Source organism: Gopherus evgoodei, chromosome 2, assembly GCF_007399415.2.
Source record: "Gopherus evgoodei ecotype Sinaloan lineage chromosome 2, rGopEvg1_v1.p, whole genome shotgun sequence".
In the NCBI taxonomy this organism is placed as follows: domain Eukaryota; kingdom Metazoa; phylum Chordata; order Testudines; family Testudinidae; genus Gopherus; species Gopherus evgoodei.
This window is the reverse complement of record NC_044323.1, coordinates 41,796,029-41,814,710: the sequence shown is the minus strand read 5'-3', so window position 1 is coordinate 41,814,710 and position 18,682 is coordinate 41,796,029. Positions and strand designations below refer to the sequence as shown.

Below are 18,682 nucleotides of genomic sequence, written 5' to 3'. Positions count from 1 at the left end.
CCAATCAGCCCATTCTTTAAAGAAAATCAAAATTAAACAGCATGAGGAGTCTAAAAAGTGATCACTCTTGATGATACTGTATGTTCTTGCTTATGCATTTTAAAATGCAAAACTTAATACAAAAGCAGCACATGCATAACACTGGAGGGGACACTGAAAAAGCCCTAGATCAGGGGTTTGCAAACTTCATTGCACCGTGAACCCCTTCTAACAACAAAAATTACTACATGACCCCGGGCGGGAGGGGGGGGACTGAAGCCTGAGCCCAAGGGCTTGAGCCCCAGGGGGTGGGCTTTGTCCTGGGCCAGGCGGCTTGTGCTTCAGCTTGGCCCCAGGCTTCAGCTCTGGGCTCTAGAAAATCTAAGATGGCCCTGACAACCCCATTAAAATGGTGTTGGGACCCACTTTGGGGTCCCAACCCAGAGTTTGAGAACCGCTGCCTTAGAGTGGACAATACATAATGTATCAGCATGCCAGCAAGAGAAAACACAATTTTTCCCCTGAAATAAACAGATTACACTATTACACTTGTCAAATATTATGGGGGACTAAGGCATGAGGATGAGTTTCTCTGCATTAATCAGATGAGACAACCTCCCCTCTCAGGCACAATCAATGGTCTGTGAACTTTCACATGATGGTGCTATGAAGCTCACTTCTCAGGGTAAGGTTTCTAAGTTGTATCACTTGGAATTCTTGATTGAAGCATTAATGATTTGGAGGTTGGCGTGGACTGCACCCTCAGCAAGTGTGAGATGACACTAAACTGGGAGGAGTGGTAGATATGCATGAAGGTAGGGACAGGATACAGGGGGACCTAGAGAAATTAGAGGATTGGGCCAAAAGAAATCTGATGAGGTTCAACAAGGACAAGTGCAGAGTCCTGCACTTAGGATGGAAGAATCTCATGCACTGTTACAGACTAGTGACGGAGTGGCTAGGCAGCAGTTCTGCAGAAAGGGACCTAGGGGTTACAGTGGATGAGAAACTGGATATAAGTCAATAGTGTGCCCTTGTTGCCAAGAAGGCTAACGGCATTTTGGGCTGTACAAGTAGGGGCATTGCCAGCAGATCGAAGGATGTAATCATTCCCCTCTAATCGGCATTGGTGAGGCCTCATCTGGACTACTGAGTCCAGTTTTGGGCCCCATCCTACAAGAAAGATGCGGTAAAACGGGAGAGAATCCAGCGGAGGGCAACAAAAATTATGAGGGGGCTGGAGCACATGACTTATGAGGAGAGGCTGACGGAACTGGGATTGTTTAGTCTGCAGAAGAGAAGAATGAGGGGGAATTTGATAGCTGCTTTCAACTACCTGAAAGGGGGCTCCAAAGACATGGGTGGCTCCAGGCACCAGCGCAACAAGCGCGTGCCTGGGGTGGCAAGCCGCAGGAGGCAGCAATCAGGCAGCCTTTGGCGACATCTCCGTGGGAGGTCTGCCTGTCACGTGGTTCGGCGGCAGGTATGCCAAAGGCGCGGGACCAACAGATCCCCTGCAGAACCACTGCCGAATCCGTGTGACCGGTGAGCCTACCGCAGAAACACTGCTGAAGGCTGCCTGACTGCCGTGCTTGGGGCGGCAAAAAACATACAGCCGCCCCTGTCCAAAGAGGATGGATCTAGACTGTTCTCAGTGGTAGCAGAGGACAGAACAAGGAGTAATGGTCTCAGTTTGCAGTGGGGGAGGTTTAGGTTGGATACTAGGAAAAACTTTTTCACTAGGAGGGAGGTGAAGTACTGGAATGGGTTACCTGGGGAGGTGGTGGAATCTCCTTCCTTGGAGGTTAAGGTCAGGCTTGACAAAGCCCCAGCTGGGATTATTTAGTTTGGGATGGGTCCTACTTTGAGCAGAGGGTTGGACTAGATGACCTCCTGAGGTCCCTTCCAACCCTGATATTCTAGGATTCTCTGATTCTAAGCTAAATATTTTTAAAAGTCATGTTTTCCCCTGTTTACTTAGAATAAGGTGGACAAAGCATGGTCCATAGCCCAGAGATGCCTCACAGCCAACATCATATTTAACACAGAGCCTGTGGAGGATACATATCCCATTGTGTGATGGGACATTTCGATTTGAAGCAGAGGCCTTTCAAGTAAAAATGGACTACCGCATCAGAGGTGGATTAAGATGTATTGGGGCCCTGGGCACAGAAAACATTTGGTCCCCCCATATCCTGGGGGCCCAGGGGTGCCATGCCTGCCCACTTTTTAACATGGGATAGTAGCCTCGGGCAGGTGCAGCAGCAGCATAGGTGCAGTTTAGGGAGGGCAGGATGGCATTGGCCCCCCTCCCCCAACCTGCAAGTCTCAGGCCAGAGGTGACAGGAAGAGCGGTACTGCACTTGATTACTGCCTTGGGCTCAAAGCCCAGGTGGCAACAGGGGCAACCTGCCACCGGGAGCAGGAAGGACCCAACAAGGGCAGCCTGGCATTGGGAAGGGAAGGAGCAGGAGGCCAGACCAGAGTCCGTTCCTCTGGGTCCCACCGGCAGCAGAGTGCCCCAGAGGGTGAGGACACAGGCTAGGAGCTGCTTTTGGGTACTCTGGGCCCCACTCAGAGCAGACGGAGTGTCCGGGGCTACCCCTACAGTGGCCCAGGCTCCCTGGAAGGCTTCTACCACTGTCCAGCTCTGGCTTCTGGCCTGGCCAGGGATGGTGCCCTGGGGGAAGAGGAGGAACAGGAGGCAGGGCCAGTTACGGCTCTGCTGGCCCCCCCACTTCTACTCAAGTTACGGACTCCTGCAGGAGGCCCCCAAATCGGCTCCTGGGCACAGATCTGGATGGACCTGGAGTCTCCCCAGCCTGAATCTCAGTACTAAAGAAGACAGCTGCAACTGGCTCCATTTTATGCCAATTTGGTGTAGACTTCAAGACAACAGGCTGCCTGTTTCTCCAGCTGAGGCTTGCATTATCAAAGTGTGGATGCCCATGACACAGAATTTTCCTCAGATGCATTGTATGGTATTTTCCCTCAAAAATAAAATCACAGAACTGGAAGCTCGAAAGGTCATCTAATCCAGTCCCCTGCACTCATGGCAGGACTAAGTATTATCTAGACCATCCCTGACAGGTGTTTGTCTAACCTGCTCTTAAAAATCCCCAATGACAGAGATTCCACAACCTCTTCAGCAGCAGCTGAAGACAGATCCAATTCAAAGTGCAGCAGTCAGCATAGACTTGCCTCCCTGCTACTAAAATCCACTACCAGATGGCACTGTACTGTTCAAGACATTGGATATAAATCAGTACAAGTTAGAATGAGGCTAAACTAGAGGCAATTTATCGAACACAAAATCTGCTACAAAAACATTACAAGTGCAGATTAAAATTCTTTGCTACAAGGCCACCACCAACCTGAATGTTAACCAATTGAAAAAGCTGTCACCTCCTCCCTTTTCAGAACACATCTCCCAGGTAATCACCAGCATATCAGAGGCAGCTTTTTAAAGGCCGCCAACTACTGTACATACTTACCTTCTCACAGAGTTCCTTGTCTTTTCATTTCTAATCATGGCAATAATCCAAACTGCCCATGCCCGATTCAAATGAATGTTAAGGCAGCACTACCCACTTTCACAGGAAACCACAGAAGTTAAAATAAAACAAGGCTCTCACTTTTGAAGGTTGTTGAATTTTAATCTCCTGGGAGTCAGATGCAGAATCTGATTTGGTGCCACCAGAGTTTGGTTTCTCCTTTTTTCTCTTCTGTTTCTTCTTCTTCTTTTTAGCTCCCAAATCCCCTCCAGGACTTCTGTCATGAAATTCAGAGAAGGTGAAATGAGAAAAACCAATACAAAGCTTGAAGTACATGAAAATTAAATTTAGAAAACCACTACTCCTACATATGAAAACTAACAACAGTCAGACATGACACTAAGGGGAAAAAAATCAGGACAAACAGAGGAGTAAATTGCAGAAAAGTTCTCTATGTTAACTTGATCATTTGCTTTCCATTCAGTTCCCTAATTTACAGGGCATTTGTGCACCATACAACAGTCAATGCCATCCCCTAGGCCTTTATATAGCAGAAACATGAAGTGTTTCTTCAAGGGAAGACATGGATTTCATTCTTCCTGAGGTATGCAGTCACCATGACCATACATTTGGTAAAAATACTCGAAATTCCTCTCTGGAGGTTTCAGGGCAACTGGTCCACAAATTAAGACATAGCTGTCCAATGTAAAAAGTCATACTTGGACAAGAATGCTTGCTAGTTCGCAATCCGCATTTCCAGAGATGGAGGAGGTGTAAATCCTTCTGCCCATTAAATCAATCCTTTTGGAATCCTTGTGCTTAGGAGTGGACTTAAACCTGCTCTGACAGGCCCTATTGTTCACTGCAGTTGCAAGTAGGGAATCTGGGGCTGGATGGGAGTAAAAGCTCTCAAATCTCTGCACTAAGATGAAATGGTGTTTCTCCATGCCCTTCACAGTACACAGTACCAAAGACTGCATACTCCAGAGGATTTTTGCAGCTCTGGAAGTGCATCGTAGATAGGGAGAGCCAGGGCTGGATTAACTTTTTGTGGGCCTGGCGCCAAACATATTTGTGGGCCCCCCTGGGGAATGAAGGGGCCAGGGGCAAGAGCACAGTGGGCAGGGTGGATTTGATTTAAATCACTAGTCAGGAAGACTTGATTTAATCATTAATTTCTACAGAAAAGTGCATTCTTGTGAAGAATATGTATTAACGTTATAACAACCAACAACTCAGAGAGAGATGTAGGTTTCATTTTTAAAAGGTACACACTAGACGTTTTTAAACAGTGATTTATTTTCAAAACTTTTCAGATGAGTTTTACAGCTATATCAGAAAATGAATGATTGTTTGGTTATTTCATTTACCAAAGATAATTGAAGCAGATATTTATGAAGTCATTGGGAGGTGAACTATCTCCAATTCAACAGGTTAATCATTAATATTTGGAGGATTTTCTTGCCAGGTTGTATTAGGAGGAGAACATCACCGGACAGACATTCAAATTGTTTTGTTTAACTAACAACAACGTTAAGTTTAAGTATTCTGGATTTTTTTCTTCAACAGTAAACATAATATTTTAACAAAAAAGCATATGTCCCTGGCTTCTCACACTTATCTCCAGACTTCTTCTCCTTGTCCAGATCTGTTCCGCCCCCAACAATCTTCTGTTTATTGAACTTTTTGAAACTTTGCACTTATTTAGAGAGAGGTAAGGAATTGACTCTGTGTACAGAAATTTGCAGAGGGACAATAGAGTTGAGGTCTGTTACTTCTCACCACTATATATTATTTATTTATTTAAGAACATTTTTGCTGTTAACAAGCACGTGACCTCTGGATACACAAATCCAGTTTGAGAACTGCAAAAATAAGCAACTCTGATGGTATCTTTTAGACTGAGCACTGAGCCCCACTGGGTAGATAGAAAGATTAACCTAAATAATCTATACAGAAGCCCTTGGGTCCCTAATCCATGAACTATTGGAACTCATTTACAAAACTTTTCTTAAACATTACATAAATATATTTTCTCATACTATAGAATTAGAATTTATAATCCCTATTCCATGATGAGATATAATGTATCTTAATTAAAACTATCTTTAGATAGGTTTTTTCCTCAAAAATCAGGTTTAAATTTAAAAAAAAATCTGTTTTTTTTTTTTTGAAGTCATTGATTTTTATCCACCCTGACAGCAGAGCATGGGGGGGGGAGGACTGGTCCCAGCTGGAGTGAGGCAGGGGCCAGGGGCAAGATGAGCACAGTGGGGCATTGGCGGAGGATTAGTCCCTACTGACTGGAGCAAGGCAGGGGCTGGGGGTAAATTGCAAGTGCAGCAGGAATGGGGAGGGGATAAATAGCATCCCCCCTGCCCCTGCCGACATAGAGCGGGTACCTACCTTCTCCCTGGTTCTAGCCCATGCTCTTCATCTCTCTCTGCACTGAGCTGAGGGTGGGGTGCACTGAGCACAGGGCTGGGGGTGCAGGTTCTGGGAGGGAGTTAGGGTGCAGGAGCAGGTTGGGGGTTGGTACTTGTGGCAGCTCCCATTTGGTTCGAAGGGTGCATATGGGAATGTGTGTGGGGGAGGGAGTGCAGGAGCTCCCGTTTAGTGCTCAAGTTATGGGTGGGGATGTGTGAGGGGGTTCAGGAGTCAGGGCATGGGCTGTGAGGGGGCTGGGTGTGTGTGAGGGGGATTCAGGAGTCAGGGCATGGAGGGCTTGGTATGTGGGGGTGCAGGAATCAGGGCAGGGGTCTGAGTGTGTGTGAGGGGGGTGCAGGAGTCAGGGCAGAGAGCTGGGGGTGTGCGATGGGGTTATGGAGGTGCTCCCAGCCCCCTGCCCTGAGCAGCTCATGGCTGGGGGCTGGAATGGGTATGCCCTGATCCCACCCCCTTCCCCAAGGCCCCACCCCACCTCTTCTCCACCTCCTCCCCTGAGCGACAAGCATGCTATGGCTATGCTCCTCCCCCTCGCTCGCACCAGCAAACTGATCGGCAGCAGGGTGAGGGAGAGAGAGGGGGAGGGGCGGGAATGCAGCACGCTGGGGGAAGCGGCGGGGGAGGAACTTGGCTGATGGTGGAGCCTGCCCTGCTGCAGCAGGACAGAGCCCCAGGAGCCGGCAACACCAAGCTTCTTCTCCCGCAGGAGAGAGTAGGGGGGTGGAGAAGAGTGGCCAGACCAGGGCCCCTTTGGAGCATGGGCCTGGTGCCATGGTAAATCCAGTACTGGGTAGAGCTATTCTCACAGGAGCAGAAGGCTGCAGGATATCCACTAATTTATGGGTGTCCTCCTGCAGGAATTCTTCTTAAATGGCCAGGGAGGCAGACAAGTACCACAAAAGGTAGGCCTGATAGGCCTTGAAATCTTCTGGTATTGGAGAAGAAGAGGAGCCAGGCTGAATCATCTGGGGATGAAGAGGAGGTGGCAAACGGGCTCCCATTTCAGGACCAGTGGAGCTGGAAATGGTGGCTCCATATAGGGAAGGCTTACTGGTGCCTGAACCTGTGGTGGATCCACAGTTCCCACCACCGATCTGCCAGGCAACCTTGTCTTAGAGCAATCCGCGAAGCACGACCTCCACAACCCAGGAGTGTCCTATGGATTCCACACAGACCACTGATAAGGACAGGGCATTGGTGGTCAGTAGTTGCCTCATCCTGACTGTGAGACGAGTGCCGAGACGAGTGCCAATCCCAGTGCCCATAGTGCTCCATAAATGGTCCCTAAAGTGAGTCGGGTGATGAAGAATGGGAAGAGAAAGATCCCGACCTCAATGCCGAGGAGCCTCAGGTTTTTGGGCACAAAGGCGGATTCAGTCCTGAGAGAGCAAATATCTGGTCTGACTCATCCATCACCCAGAATGAGGCAGTGACCAGCACCGATGATGGAAACACTACTGTTGGCACCAAATATGCCAGTGCCAGAAGTGCTGTCAACCCCAAAGTCAGTGGCAGTACTGGAGCAGATGATGGTGCCCAAGTGGAGAGCGGTGAGAGCCGCTGTTATGCACTGGTGCCAAGGCATTTCCCAGTGCCAAGGAGGTCCCTTATACCAAGTCTGGTACCCGCCCTTCCTCCACAGACTGTGGAAGGGAACATTGAGGTGCAGTGCCAGCAGACCCAAGGGTTTAGAGGCCTGTCCAGCCAACTGGGTTATAAGCAATGCAGACCTGGAAAAGTCCTGGGCCAAGGGAGAGGTCAGGATGGAAAGGCAGAGGAGGTCTGTAACTGCCTGGTACACTGCCAATGTGGAAAGAGTCAGTGTCAGCATCACCCTTGTCAGTACTAGACTCAATACACCCCCCAGAGCCAGAACTGGAGTAGATGGTGCAGGGTCTCTACCTCCCTACTCGGTACTAGGCACATTCTGAGAACTGGCACTAGCCTCAGGCTGGTCCATGCTCTTCCTGGGGGAGTTGGAGGAGTCTCCACGAGACCTGGAGCAGTCTCAAATGGTCTTATGCAACCTTTTCCTCAGTGCATTCAACAGGGAACATGCCTCTTTGGAGAGGCACCTGCTTCAGAATGCAAAGTCGCACCACCCCCAGAACCTGAGGATGACCTCTGATCCAACGAAGGCCTCATGCCAAAGCAGGCTGCGTAACCTGTTTGAGCAGGTGCTGCTTTGGGTGACGCTCCCGAGCCACCTGAGTCCACTTCATGAACAATCTTCAGATCACACACCACTCCCTGATGTGGGCCCTCGCCAAGCACAGCAAGCACTGTGTGTGGGGATTGTTGCTGGAGATTGTTCCCCCACATGACATCAAACGTATCAATCCCAGTGAGGGCTTCACAGGGAAATACTTAACTAAGTGCAACTAACACTACCCTAACTAACACTAAGGGTACTACTAACTATAAACAACTAGAAGAAAGACACTAAAATAGTGAGAGGTTGTGAAGTTAACGCCACACAGAGCTCTGACTCCAGCCACAGGTGGAAAGAAGGAACTGAGGAGGGTCAGGACAGTGCCACCGCCTCATATAGCCAGGGAAGAGGCTATGGCCACAAGGTGCGAATGCTGCCCTCTACAGGTACTCCTAGGCAAAATTCTCCATCTCCAGTGCCCTGGCCATACACACACCTACGTGTAATACACAGCTGCATCTACTCAAAGATGAAGCAGGAGTTTGAGCTGCATAAGTGAGGAACAGAGGGAATTTTTAGCTCTTGAATCATGTTTATAACCTGCACCAGCCTAAACAGTTAAAAGATATACTTGCTTTAAAAAAAAAATCACACTTAAAATTACTTAGTAGGCCTGGGTGCTATATGTATGTGTACACTATAATGAAAGAACAGTCATAAAGGTCCACATAGAGGTTATAGCTATGAGTCAGTTGAAATGTGTGCAGGCAGACCTAATTTTTCAAGGACTTCACAAACTATGGTAAAAGCAAAACATCTGAGTGCCTTACTGTTTTAAACAAAATTAAGTCATTTTCCATATTGTTTATGTTAATAAACACATAACTAAATCTAATGTTTCTGTTGGTTTGATCTTTTCCACTAAACTTTGACTTTTCCCTCAGCACCTTATTGATAACAGAAGAATGATGCTAGTTTATCCTTCATTTGAACTGCAAAGGTGGCATTACCTCTGAATCTATAGCTCTGGTATGAGGGACTACAAACACTGTTCTTATAACATGCACTTCCACTGGGACCCAGTCAGCTCTGGGATAAGTGGGTGCTACTCACATACTTTTCAAATGGGAGCTACCCTGATTTACACCACTGTGGAATTTTGCTCATTAAGATCCTTAAAAGGTCAATGTTTTATTTGGTTTAGTTAAATAATGAAATTACTACACTTAAAAAATGTCACTTTGGTAATGATGGGGAAAGAATGGCACTTCGTTAAGTCTTACTAATGGTCTCCCTGTGAAATCATGTGTTATAAACAGATAGTTAAGGGTTAATGTCTCTTTTACCTGTAAAGAGTTAAGAAGCTCAGTGAACCTGGCTGACACCTGACCAGAGGACCAATAGGGGGACAAGATACTTTCAAATCTTGGCGGAGGGAAGTCTTTGTTTGTGCTTTTTGTGTTGTTCGTTGTTCGCTCTTGGGGCTAAGAGGGACCAGACGTACACCCAGGCTTTCCCAATCTTTCTGAATCAGTCTTTCACGTTTCAAAATTGAAAGTAATAGCCAGGCAAGGCGGATTAGTCTTATGTTTGTTTTCTTAACTTGTAAATATGTCTTTTTGATGGAAGGATTTTTACCTCTGTTTGCTGTAACTTTGAATCTAAGGCTGGGGGGGGGGTCCCTCTAGTCTATATGAATCTGAGTATCCTGTAAAGCATTTTCCATCCTGATTTTACAGAGATAACTTTTACTTCTTTTCTTTCTTTAATTAAAAGCTTTCTTTTTAAGAACCTGATTGATTTTTCCTTGTTTTAAAACCTAAGGGATTGAGTCTGAACTCACCAGGGATTGGTGGGGGGAAAGGAGCGGGGGATGGTTAATTCCTCCTTGTTTTAAGATCCAAGGAGTTTGGATCGGTGTGAAGCCTCTCAAGGCAACCCAGGGAGGGGAAAGTCTGGGGGGAAAAAGAGGGGGATGGTTAATTTCTCCTTGTTTTAAGACCCAAGGGGTTGGGTCTGGGTTCCCCAGGGAAGGTTTTGGGGGAACAGAAAGTGTGCCAGACACTAAATTCTTGCTGGTGGCAGCGTACCAGATTTAAGCTAGTAATTAAGCTTAAAAGTGTTCATGCAGGTCCCCATTTTTTGTACCCTAAAGTGGAAGAAAAAACCTTGACATCAGGTTTATACCAAGATACTCAATTTGTTTTTTTGCCAGAAGAGGGTTGCTTTTTTTCTTCTTAAACACATGTGACTCTATAAGAAAGGTTAGACAGCTGACAACAATACTTTACATTTTTGGTGGTGTTCAGAAATAGTTTTAAAAGCATAGGTCAGATTTTGTTTATGATTTCAGCTGAGGGAAAAATAAAGCAGATCAGCAACATTAAAAGTGCTAATGCATTTTGTTTGAATAATCCCTCTCCCTACCATTTCTAAAGTATGCCTCTACTCAAATCCCAGTTTTGGTTCACAGCCTTCAATTTTAGAATGTTCACAATACTTGTTACAAAAGAAATATTTTTCTCTCTTTGACAGGGCATCCACACAACAGGAATGTTCAAGAAGCAGAGATGCTCTGTAAAGTCAGCTGCTTATATCGGCCTCTCATACTATTACATTTCACAGAATATGAATCATTTTAAAAAGACAGATCTGTTTGTCCTTCACTTCACTTTTCTTTAGGCATGTTTGCAGCAGAAAGATCCAGCAGTGGTCAGTGACTTTTATTGACTATGGAGGCAAGTTAGAAACAGTGACTGTGCTGAGCTGAGGGCAAAAGCAACAACAGACAAGCCTCTATCGTCAATATTTCTAACTCTCTTCCAAACTACTGAACTTAAAGGATTATAGGAAATTTACAACTGGGGCTGGGGGTGGGGAGAGTATTAGTCTTTCCTCCACAAGTCTAGCACAGAAATTACATTCACATTGTAGTAGCTACATGTGGGCATAAGAAGGAGGAATATCCTATAAGGTAGAAGTTGAAAGGGCATGCTGTGCGCGCACACACACACACACACCATGTTTAACTATTCAGTTTTTGTAGTTTTGTAGGGCTTGAGTCAGCACCCATTCAACTGAGAGACCAATTAGGAGGAGTTGGGAAGAGGGGATTTACCTCCTGCAAGGTTTTTGCACTTGCTTAAAGTTCCATAGGCTATGAGAGAGAGGCAGCCATGGCCGTGGCCACTTTTAAACAGGGGTCCTCTACTAAATCTGCACAGCTTCTGCCAGAGCATTGCTACAGCTACATAATTGTAACAGCAGTGAAATTTGACCTGGTTGCCAATACTGTACCTGCATAGTTAAAGAGGTACAACACATAGGGCGTTGTACGGGCATATCAGTTTAAAAAAATGGTATCCCTAACCAAAATATTTATACTGCTACAAAAACTGTGTAGACCAGGCCTTACTTAAGGTAAAAGCAGAGAATCAAGAGACCTGGCTCTGCCCCAAGATAGACTAACTTTGCCACAGAAACAGACTCTGTGTACGACCTTGGGCAAACTACTTAGGCCTACATTTTTACAAATGTCTACAACTGTTCTGCACGTAAATCTGTAATTCCACCCACACATTCCTTTCTACTTGTGCATGCACATCTGCTGTTTTACATGTGTGTGAAAAAGTGCATTCATGTTTTTATAACAATGGGTCTTAGCCTCTCTGAGTGTCTGTTCCATCCTCTGAGAAACAGGGATATTTACTTTCCCTACATGCCTGTTGAGCAGCTTAATTCACGAAAGTCTGTGCAAATCTTTCAGATTCTCAGATGGAAGAGGCTATAGAAGTGCAGAGTATTATATATTATCTCCAGTGCGGCAACTGCTGGTTTTCTCTTGTGTTTGAATAGATCTTAACATCCTTCCCAAAGCACATCACTGAGTGTTATTTTAAACTGTATTGCTGAATACCCAGTACCCCTTCAACAAAACCAGCTTTTTCAAACTCCAACATCTCTCTTAAAAATTGCCACTACCCATAAATTTAAGTTAAAAATGTCTGAACTTCAGAAACAAGCCTGTCTTTCAGATGTTTAAGGTTATTTTGGCTGCTGAGATCTTTACCTGAACAGCTCTTCCAAACAGTGGGTTTTGGCTCTGCATCAGTTAACAACAGTGTACAAAAGCATTTTTTCAGGGGATCACAGATTTTTTTTAATATGATTTCTGTGATATCAGACCAGATTCAAATCTGATGTAAACGGGTTTGATTTCATGGAATTCAGGAGTTATAATTTTTACACCAGGGCTATATTTGGCTCAGAGTTTCTATATTTTTTAAAAAATCAATATTAAGATTCTGTGAGTTTCCTCTTTCGCATTAGATCATAACTATTTCAAGAGAGAAAATATTTAGAACCAGAAAGCCTTGATAAGGTCCTTTGAAGTTTACTGTTAACACAACAGTAGCCAGGTGAACATTTTTGGGCTAACTTTTGGAAACATTGCTTTCTTCAAGAACTACAGTTTAGTAATAAACCAAAAGTGCCATACACACAGTATAGCTGAATGTTAAACTAATGTGTTTCTTCTGTCCCTTTGCTCTACAAATCTCTTTTTAAGAATGCACTCCAGGACTCACTCAGACATTGTACGCCAAGCTCTGGACTAAAATAGTTACACATTTCTTTAAAAAGAATTTTTGAAAAATTCTTAGACAAAAACATGTTAAGAAAGATGCCATTCAACAATGCTATATCTTTGTGCTCTATTACAGTGTTTTTTTTTTTTAAAAACACTCATACATGCATTTCATATTGATGTTTACAATCTTTCTGAACCTGTCTATTGAAAATTCTCTGTGCTCTTTCTATCGCAGAATTCCTATGCAAAGAGCCATTTAGATTAGACTGAAAGACCCTACAGAAAGGGAAAGGAGGGGCAGAGTCAAGTAAACTGTATTTGAAAACACTTGAGTTAATTTATTAAGCTACATATACTAATGGAGCTGTTTTGGAAACAGTCCTTTCCTATGAAGTGGAACAGAGTGCAGCAGACAGCAAACTAACAGGAACAAATTTCAGAGATAAGGGAGAAAAAGGAGACTTGCATGTGAGAATCACAAAACATACATAATCTTGCATCCTGAAAATGGGACCAGACGTGTAGGGCACAGACACTGGCATCCTAGAGAGTTCTGTATTATTTTTTACTGAATACTTATCCTGTCATCTGCTGTCCACAGCACATTAAAAACAACACACACACACAAAAAACCCACCATCATTATATCACAGAACTATTTAAGGTCAACAGTGTATGACCCAATTTTAAATGTCAAGCTACAGTTTGAAGAAGTGATTTAATTTACATAGCATTCACACCAAATACCTCTCCCTATAAGAAAAGTGAAGCCTGAGACTGAATAAAACTAAATATTCAGTACCACTAATGCAGACTATTCCAAACAAGACAATTGACATGACCATATTTTAAAGCACCAAGTTAGCATGTAAATACTCCATAACACATCTGTGCAAAAGGAACTAATCTGAAATCTCAAAGCAAATTTTAAAGTAATATCAAAAGCAAAAATATCACAATGGGAGGAGAGAAGGGAATTTGTATGAGGATGTTGAATTTTCCAGTTCTGGAGCAGAATGCTAAAATGCTATTAAGTTTTGCTGTAATCTAGATAATAAGATTCCAGGATTGTCATTCTGAATCCTATAAATTCTGTAGAGCCAGTGTGACGCAATGGAAACAGCTATAAGCATGGCCGTTAGCTCTTTTTGTTCAGAATATCACCAGGGTCAATCACTGGGATTCATGATATGTTACTGTCCAATTTTTAAATTCTCAGCCATTTTGACTTTACAGATTACACCCATGTGATAGTAAGGCATGTATCTATGCCATGCCATGAAACCTAGACCTTTGTGATAACAGAGGTAACTCAACCAACTATCACCCTTACTCCACAGCTAATTTGAATGCAACAGTGTCATTTGTTCGAGTGACATTGCACAGAAGTCCCAACTGCCACCATTCTTCAAAACCACTCACACAACAGCACAACTAGCACACACAATAACCCCAAATGCATGTAGTGCCTCATCTGTCATTTGCCATTGACATAGATTCATAGACTCTAGGACTGGAAGGGACCTCGAGAGATCATCGAGTCCAGTCACATAAATCTCCCAGAACACAACCCATACACAAATCAACACAACCACCCACACAACAACCCCAAACATTACTCTGAAGCATAGAATGTCTGCTGAATCAGTGAGGCAAAGGAAAAAGCTACAAGCATGGTTGACAGTTCTGTTTAGAGTATCACCAGGTTTAATCATCACTGGAAATCACTGTTTGTTACTCTCCAATTTTTAAGTTCTGAGCCATTTTCAGATTGTTTTACATGCATGACTTTACAAATTACATTGATGCAACAGCATGGGTTTTCAGTTACTAGTTTCTGACATGGCTTTTCAATAGAATATCTGTTGGAATTTTTGACTAAGTACCTCAAGTGACAGAAAGGGCCAACCTCACACAAAACTTCCAACTAATACCAGATACCATGCCAAAAATGATGAGAGAAAACAGTAGTAAACTGGAATTTCATACCTGACTTCATATAAGTCCTACGAAACTAACGACACTCATAATTTATTTGTTTGTTATACTGGAGTGATCTAACCACTCATTTTGTTAAACTTTATAGTTTCTGAAAGTATCCTATTTTTCATTTACTGCTCACCCATAAAAACTGGCTTCTGTGGAGAACTCATCATAATACTTATAGACTGCAAAAAGAATTGTGTATAGTCCATGGCCATATTACTTCTCATTTAAAGACTGCAGTCATCATGCTTTGCAGGTATTGCTGCAAGTTATGTATCAATATGTAGGGATGTGTAACTGTACCCTTGCTCCTACTTAAACACTGCTTCTTGTGCTCACTATGCCTATGAAGAAGTCTAGTTAAATGGCTTGGAAGGCTGGACTTCTATTATAGGGCAGATACACATCAATCAAGGAAAAGTAATAAAAACAGAAGAAAAGAAGAGAAATTGGACCACAAACAGTTAAGTTACCAAGCATAAATTCTAGACAACCATTAGCAGGCTACTGAACTAGACTGGAATGTCAGGGTGACCCACTGGTGACAATAACATCCAATCATACTGTATTTTAAGTGGTATTCATTTCATGTATTTAGAAATTATGAAATGCTGGAATTTTCTTTCAAACAAACAAAATTAAAGCTCCAAGTTAGCACAGCAAAATTTCTTCCTTTTTTGAATATTCCAAATTTCTAGTACTGCAATTATTTTTGACACAGCTATTTTAGTATGCAAGGCATAAATACACTGAAGAAGTTGCAGTACAAGAAAAACTGGAGCTGGTCTTCCTAAATCTTAAATTAAAGACTTTTTACATCACACTTAAGGTACAGAACAGCTTGTTGCCAAGCAAGTCCTGGGGACAGTAGACAAACAGCATACAAACACTGTACATTCTCAAACATAATCACCTATGGAAATGCTGTCTATCAAATGAATAAGAAATATATATATATATATATATATATATATATATATATATATATATATATATATATATATATATATATTTATATAGTTTGTTATAAGCTAACCTATTTTTATTTTAGGTCACCATGGCCACTCCTACTTGCGACAGTATTTTTTCCCTTTGCTAACATATTTCTAACCCAAAAGATGAGAATGTAAATTTGAATGTAATTAACTCTTAAAACATTGTTTCCCCCAGTGCCTCAATCCAGCAGCGAGATCCACAAGTGGCCCTTTATGTCCACACTGAGACCCACTGAAGTCAATGGGACTCTGAGCATGTTAAGGGGGTCACACATTTGGATCACACTGCAAGATCAGGGGTGGATATAAGTAGACTGACTATCCTGTTTCTCATCGAGAAACTTGAGACAAAGTTTAATCTACAATAAGAGAAGTTTTTAGAAAGTGATTAAGAACAATAAGGAGAAGGGCCTACCAGTAAAATATACTTGCTGTATTAATGACTTGAGACCAAACGCATGCCCTACTCCAATTATAAGTGGATTTATACACAATGTTTCTTTTTGGACAGTAGGTGGTGTTGACAAGGAGGAATATTTTCATTTAATGAATGATAAGACTGAGGTGGATAATTCAAGAGTCCTGAAAATAATATCTTCATATTTTCTCCATAGAGTCTATCCTGATCATTCATTTGAAAGCTATAAACAAAAAGACGTGGGAGAAAATAGAAGGACATCTTTTAATTTCACAGAAATACAGTGAATTAGAAGAGCTTTGGAGAAGCCCCAACTAGAAAAATCATGGTAAATAAAAACACAATAGATGCTATCCCAGGGGCAGGCAACCTATGGCACACGCGCCAAAGGCGGAACGCAAGCTGATTTTTAGCGGCACTCACACTGCCTGGGGCCTAGCCACCAGTCTGGGAGGCTCTGCATTTTAATTTAATTTTAAATGAAGCTTCTTAAACATTTAAAAAATCTTATTTACTTTATATACAACAATAGTTTAGTTGGATATTATAGACTTATAGGAAGAGACCTAAAAACGTTAAAATGTATTACTGGCATGCAAAACCATATTAGAGTGAATAAATGAAGACTCAGCACCCCACTTCTGAAAGGTTGTTGACCCCTGTGCTATCCCATTACTTCCTAAGCAGGAAGGTAATAAAATGCCACCTTTTACCCCCTGTATTTCTCTCACAGGGTTTTTCTATGTATAGGGAAATGTCTGTGATACCTCAGATCCTACTGTGAGCTGTGGGTTAAGGCTGATTTTTTAATGGAGGATCGCGTGTAAGTATGGATTTGCCAGGATCTGACCACCTTCCCCCGAGAGTTATCCTAAGGACAATGCTTCTTCACAGACATGCTGCTGGCTACTCGAGGGCTCCTCTTGCTGGAAACAAGGGCATCTCACCTCGCCGGGTGACTCGGGGCTTACACACAAACAGAAAACCGCAGCCCACTTAACTCAGGAGACGCTGCCACCAGCTGCAAACGGTGATCTCCCAGCACAAGCCTTTCGTGCCTCCGCTGAGGGCAGAGCCAAGCTCCCGCCAAAGGGCTCAGCCGGCCGGACGCGATGCCCGCAGAGGAAGCTGGGGCTGGGGCTGGGGGCGCTCCCACAGCCACCCTCGCACCCTGGCTCGGCAGCAAGCATCGCCCAGCAGAGCAGGGCGGAGCGCGGGAGCCCCGCACCGATGCCTGTCATCCCCATGGAGGCCCGGCCGCGCGGAACCTGCCCGCTGACACTTCCCCGCCCCACGCCGCCGCCCCCTGGAGGCAGGCCCCGCTTCAGGCTCCAGGAGGCGCGGGGCGAACGGCTGCCTCCCGCCTCCCAGCGCCCGGCACAACAGCTACGGCGGCCCCGCACTGCTTCACCCCAGCCAGCCTCAGGGCCCCGCTCCGCACCTGGGCCGCCGCCCCTGCCGCTCAGCCTGGCCCCGCGCTCCCTCCGCCGGAGCGCCCCGGGCCCCGCTGCAGCAAGGAGCCGGGCCGGACGGAGCCAGCGAATCTCCCGGCGCCCGGGGCCATGCTGCAGCCGGGGCCGGACGCGCCGGCTCAGCCGCGGGCGCTGCCGCCTACCCCTTGGCGTGCTCGGTCTCCTCCTCATTGTCGCCGTCGATGCCGCAGGTGTCCTGGTCATCCAGCTCCAGGCTCTGCTGGCTGGCCGCAGACTCGCTGTCCTCCGCCATCACGGGGGAAGGAGGGCGGGGAGGAGGGACTGGAAGCCTATGAAAGGAACCGGGGCGCACAGGCAGAGGCGGCCCGGAGGAGCTCCCTCTAGCTGCTGTCCTCCCCCTGCTCGGGGAGCGGCAGCCCCCAGCCCGGCTGCCACCTCCGCTTCCCCGGCCGGCAGGTAACGGTCGCACGAGCCCTGCTGACTCATGGAGCCCACACCCGTTGGTGTCACTTCCCAAATAACTGATTCACCCGGCTCAGCCCCACAGCAGCCCTCAGAGAGGGGCCTAAGCTGGACGCAGGCCCCTGCCAGTTGGGGGCGGATGGCAGCCAACCCTCAGGCTAGAGCTGGAATTCAGGCTGACCTGAGCTGGCAGCACCAAACCCCTCCAAACTGCTGGGAGAGTCGGGAATCAGGATCTGGAGGTTTGCCCTTGGCCTGGCTCTACCTGCCCCCCTTGCAGGAAGGGGCTGCATACTGCACCTGGCCGCTCTGTTTGAAATGTACCAGCCTGAGGATCAGTTGCAGCTGGGCCTCAGTCCTACAGCAAACACAGGCAGGGGAGCAGTGCTCAGCCCCTATGGAGCTCATTGCATGTGTGACATTTGGGGGTTCACCTAGGCCAATAAGGGATTCGGTGAGCACCTTGTGACTTGTGCCGCTTGGGTTCAGCACTTTGACCCTAACAGTCTGCCAGGAGCCCACAGCCTCACCCTGGCTTTGCCCAATCTGGTTACAGTACTCCTTGCAGGCTGACCTTAGTATCTTTCCAGCCCAGAATTTGCATCCAAATCGTCCTACTTCAGTGACCAGTCCCTCTCACTGGACTCTCACAGAGAAAGCGTTACTTTCAGTGCCTCTACAGAGACAGTAAAACACTCCAACCTATTAGCTTTCTAGTAACCCACATTCC

At 45.3% G+C, this 18,682-nt stretch overlaps 1 protein-coding gene across 3 annotated transcripts in view; it reads right to left on the bottom strand.

The window, feature by feature from the left end:
* Positions 1-17,863, bottom strand: part of NMT2 (N-myristoyltransferase 2) — a 53,944-nt gene extending 36,081 nt beyond the window's left edge. The window contains exons 1-2 of one of the 3 annotated variants that reach the window (XM_030550471.1): positions 17,673-17,863; positions 3,615-3,750 (exon numbers count right to left, since the gene is read on the bottom strand). In XM_030550471.1, the coding sequence (XP_030406331.1) occupies positions 3,615-3,750; positions 17,673-17,782 (246 nt within the window). In that variant the 5' untranslated portion in view covers positions 17,783-17,863. The remainder of the gene's footprint in view (positions 1-3,614; positions 3,751-17,672) is intronic. The other 2 variants (XM_030550470.1, XM_030550472.1) reach the window with 2 other exon arrangements.
* Between the last annotated feature and the right edge of the window lie 819 nt (positions 17,864-18,682).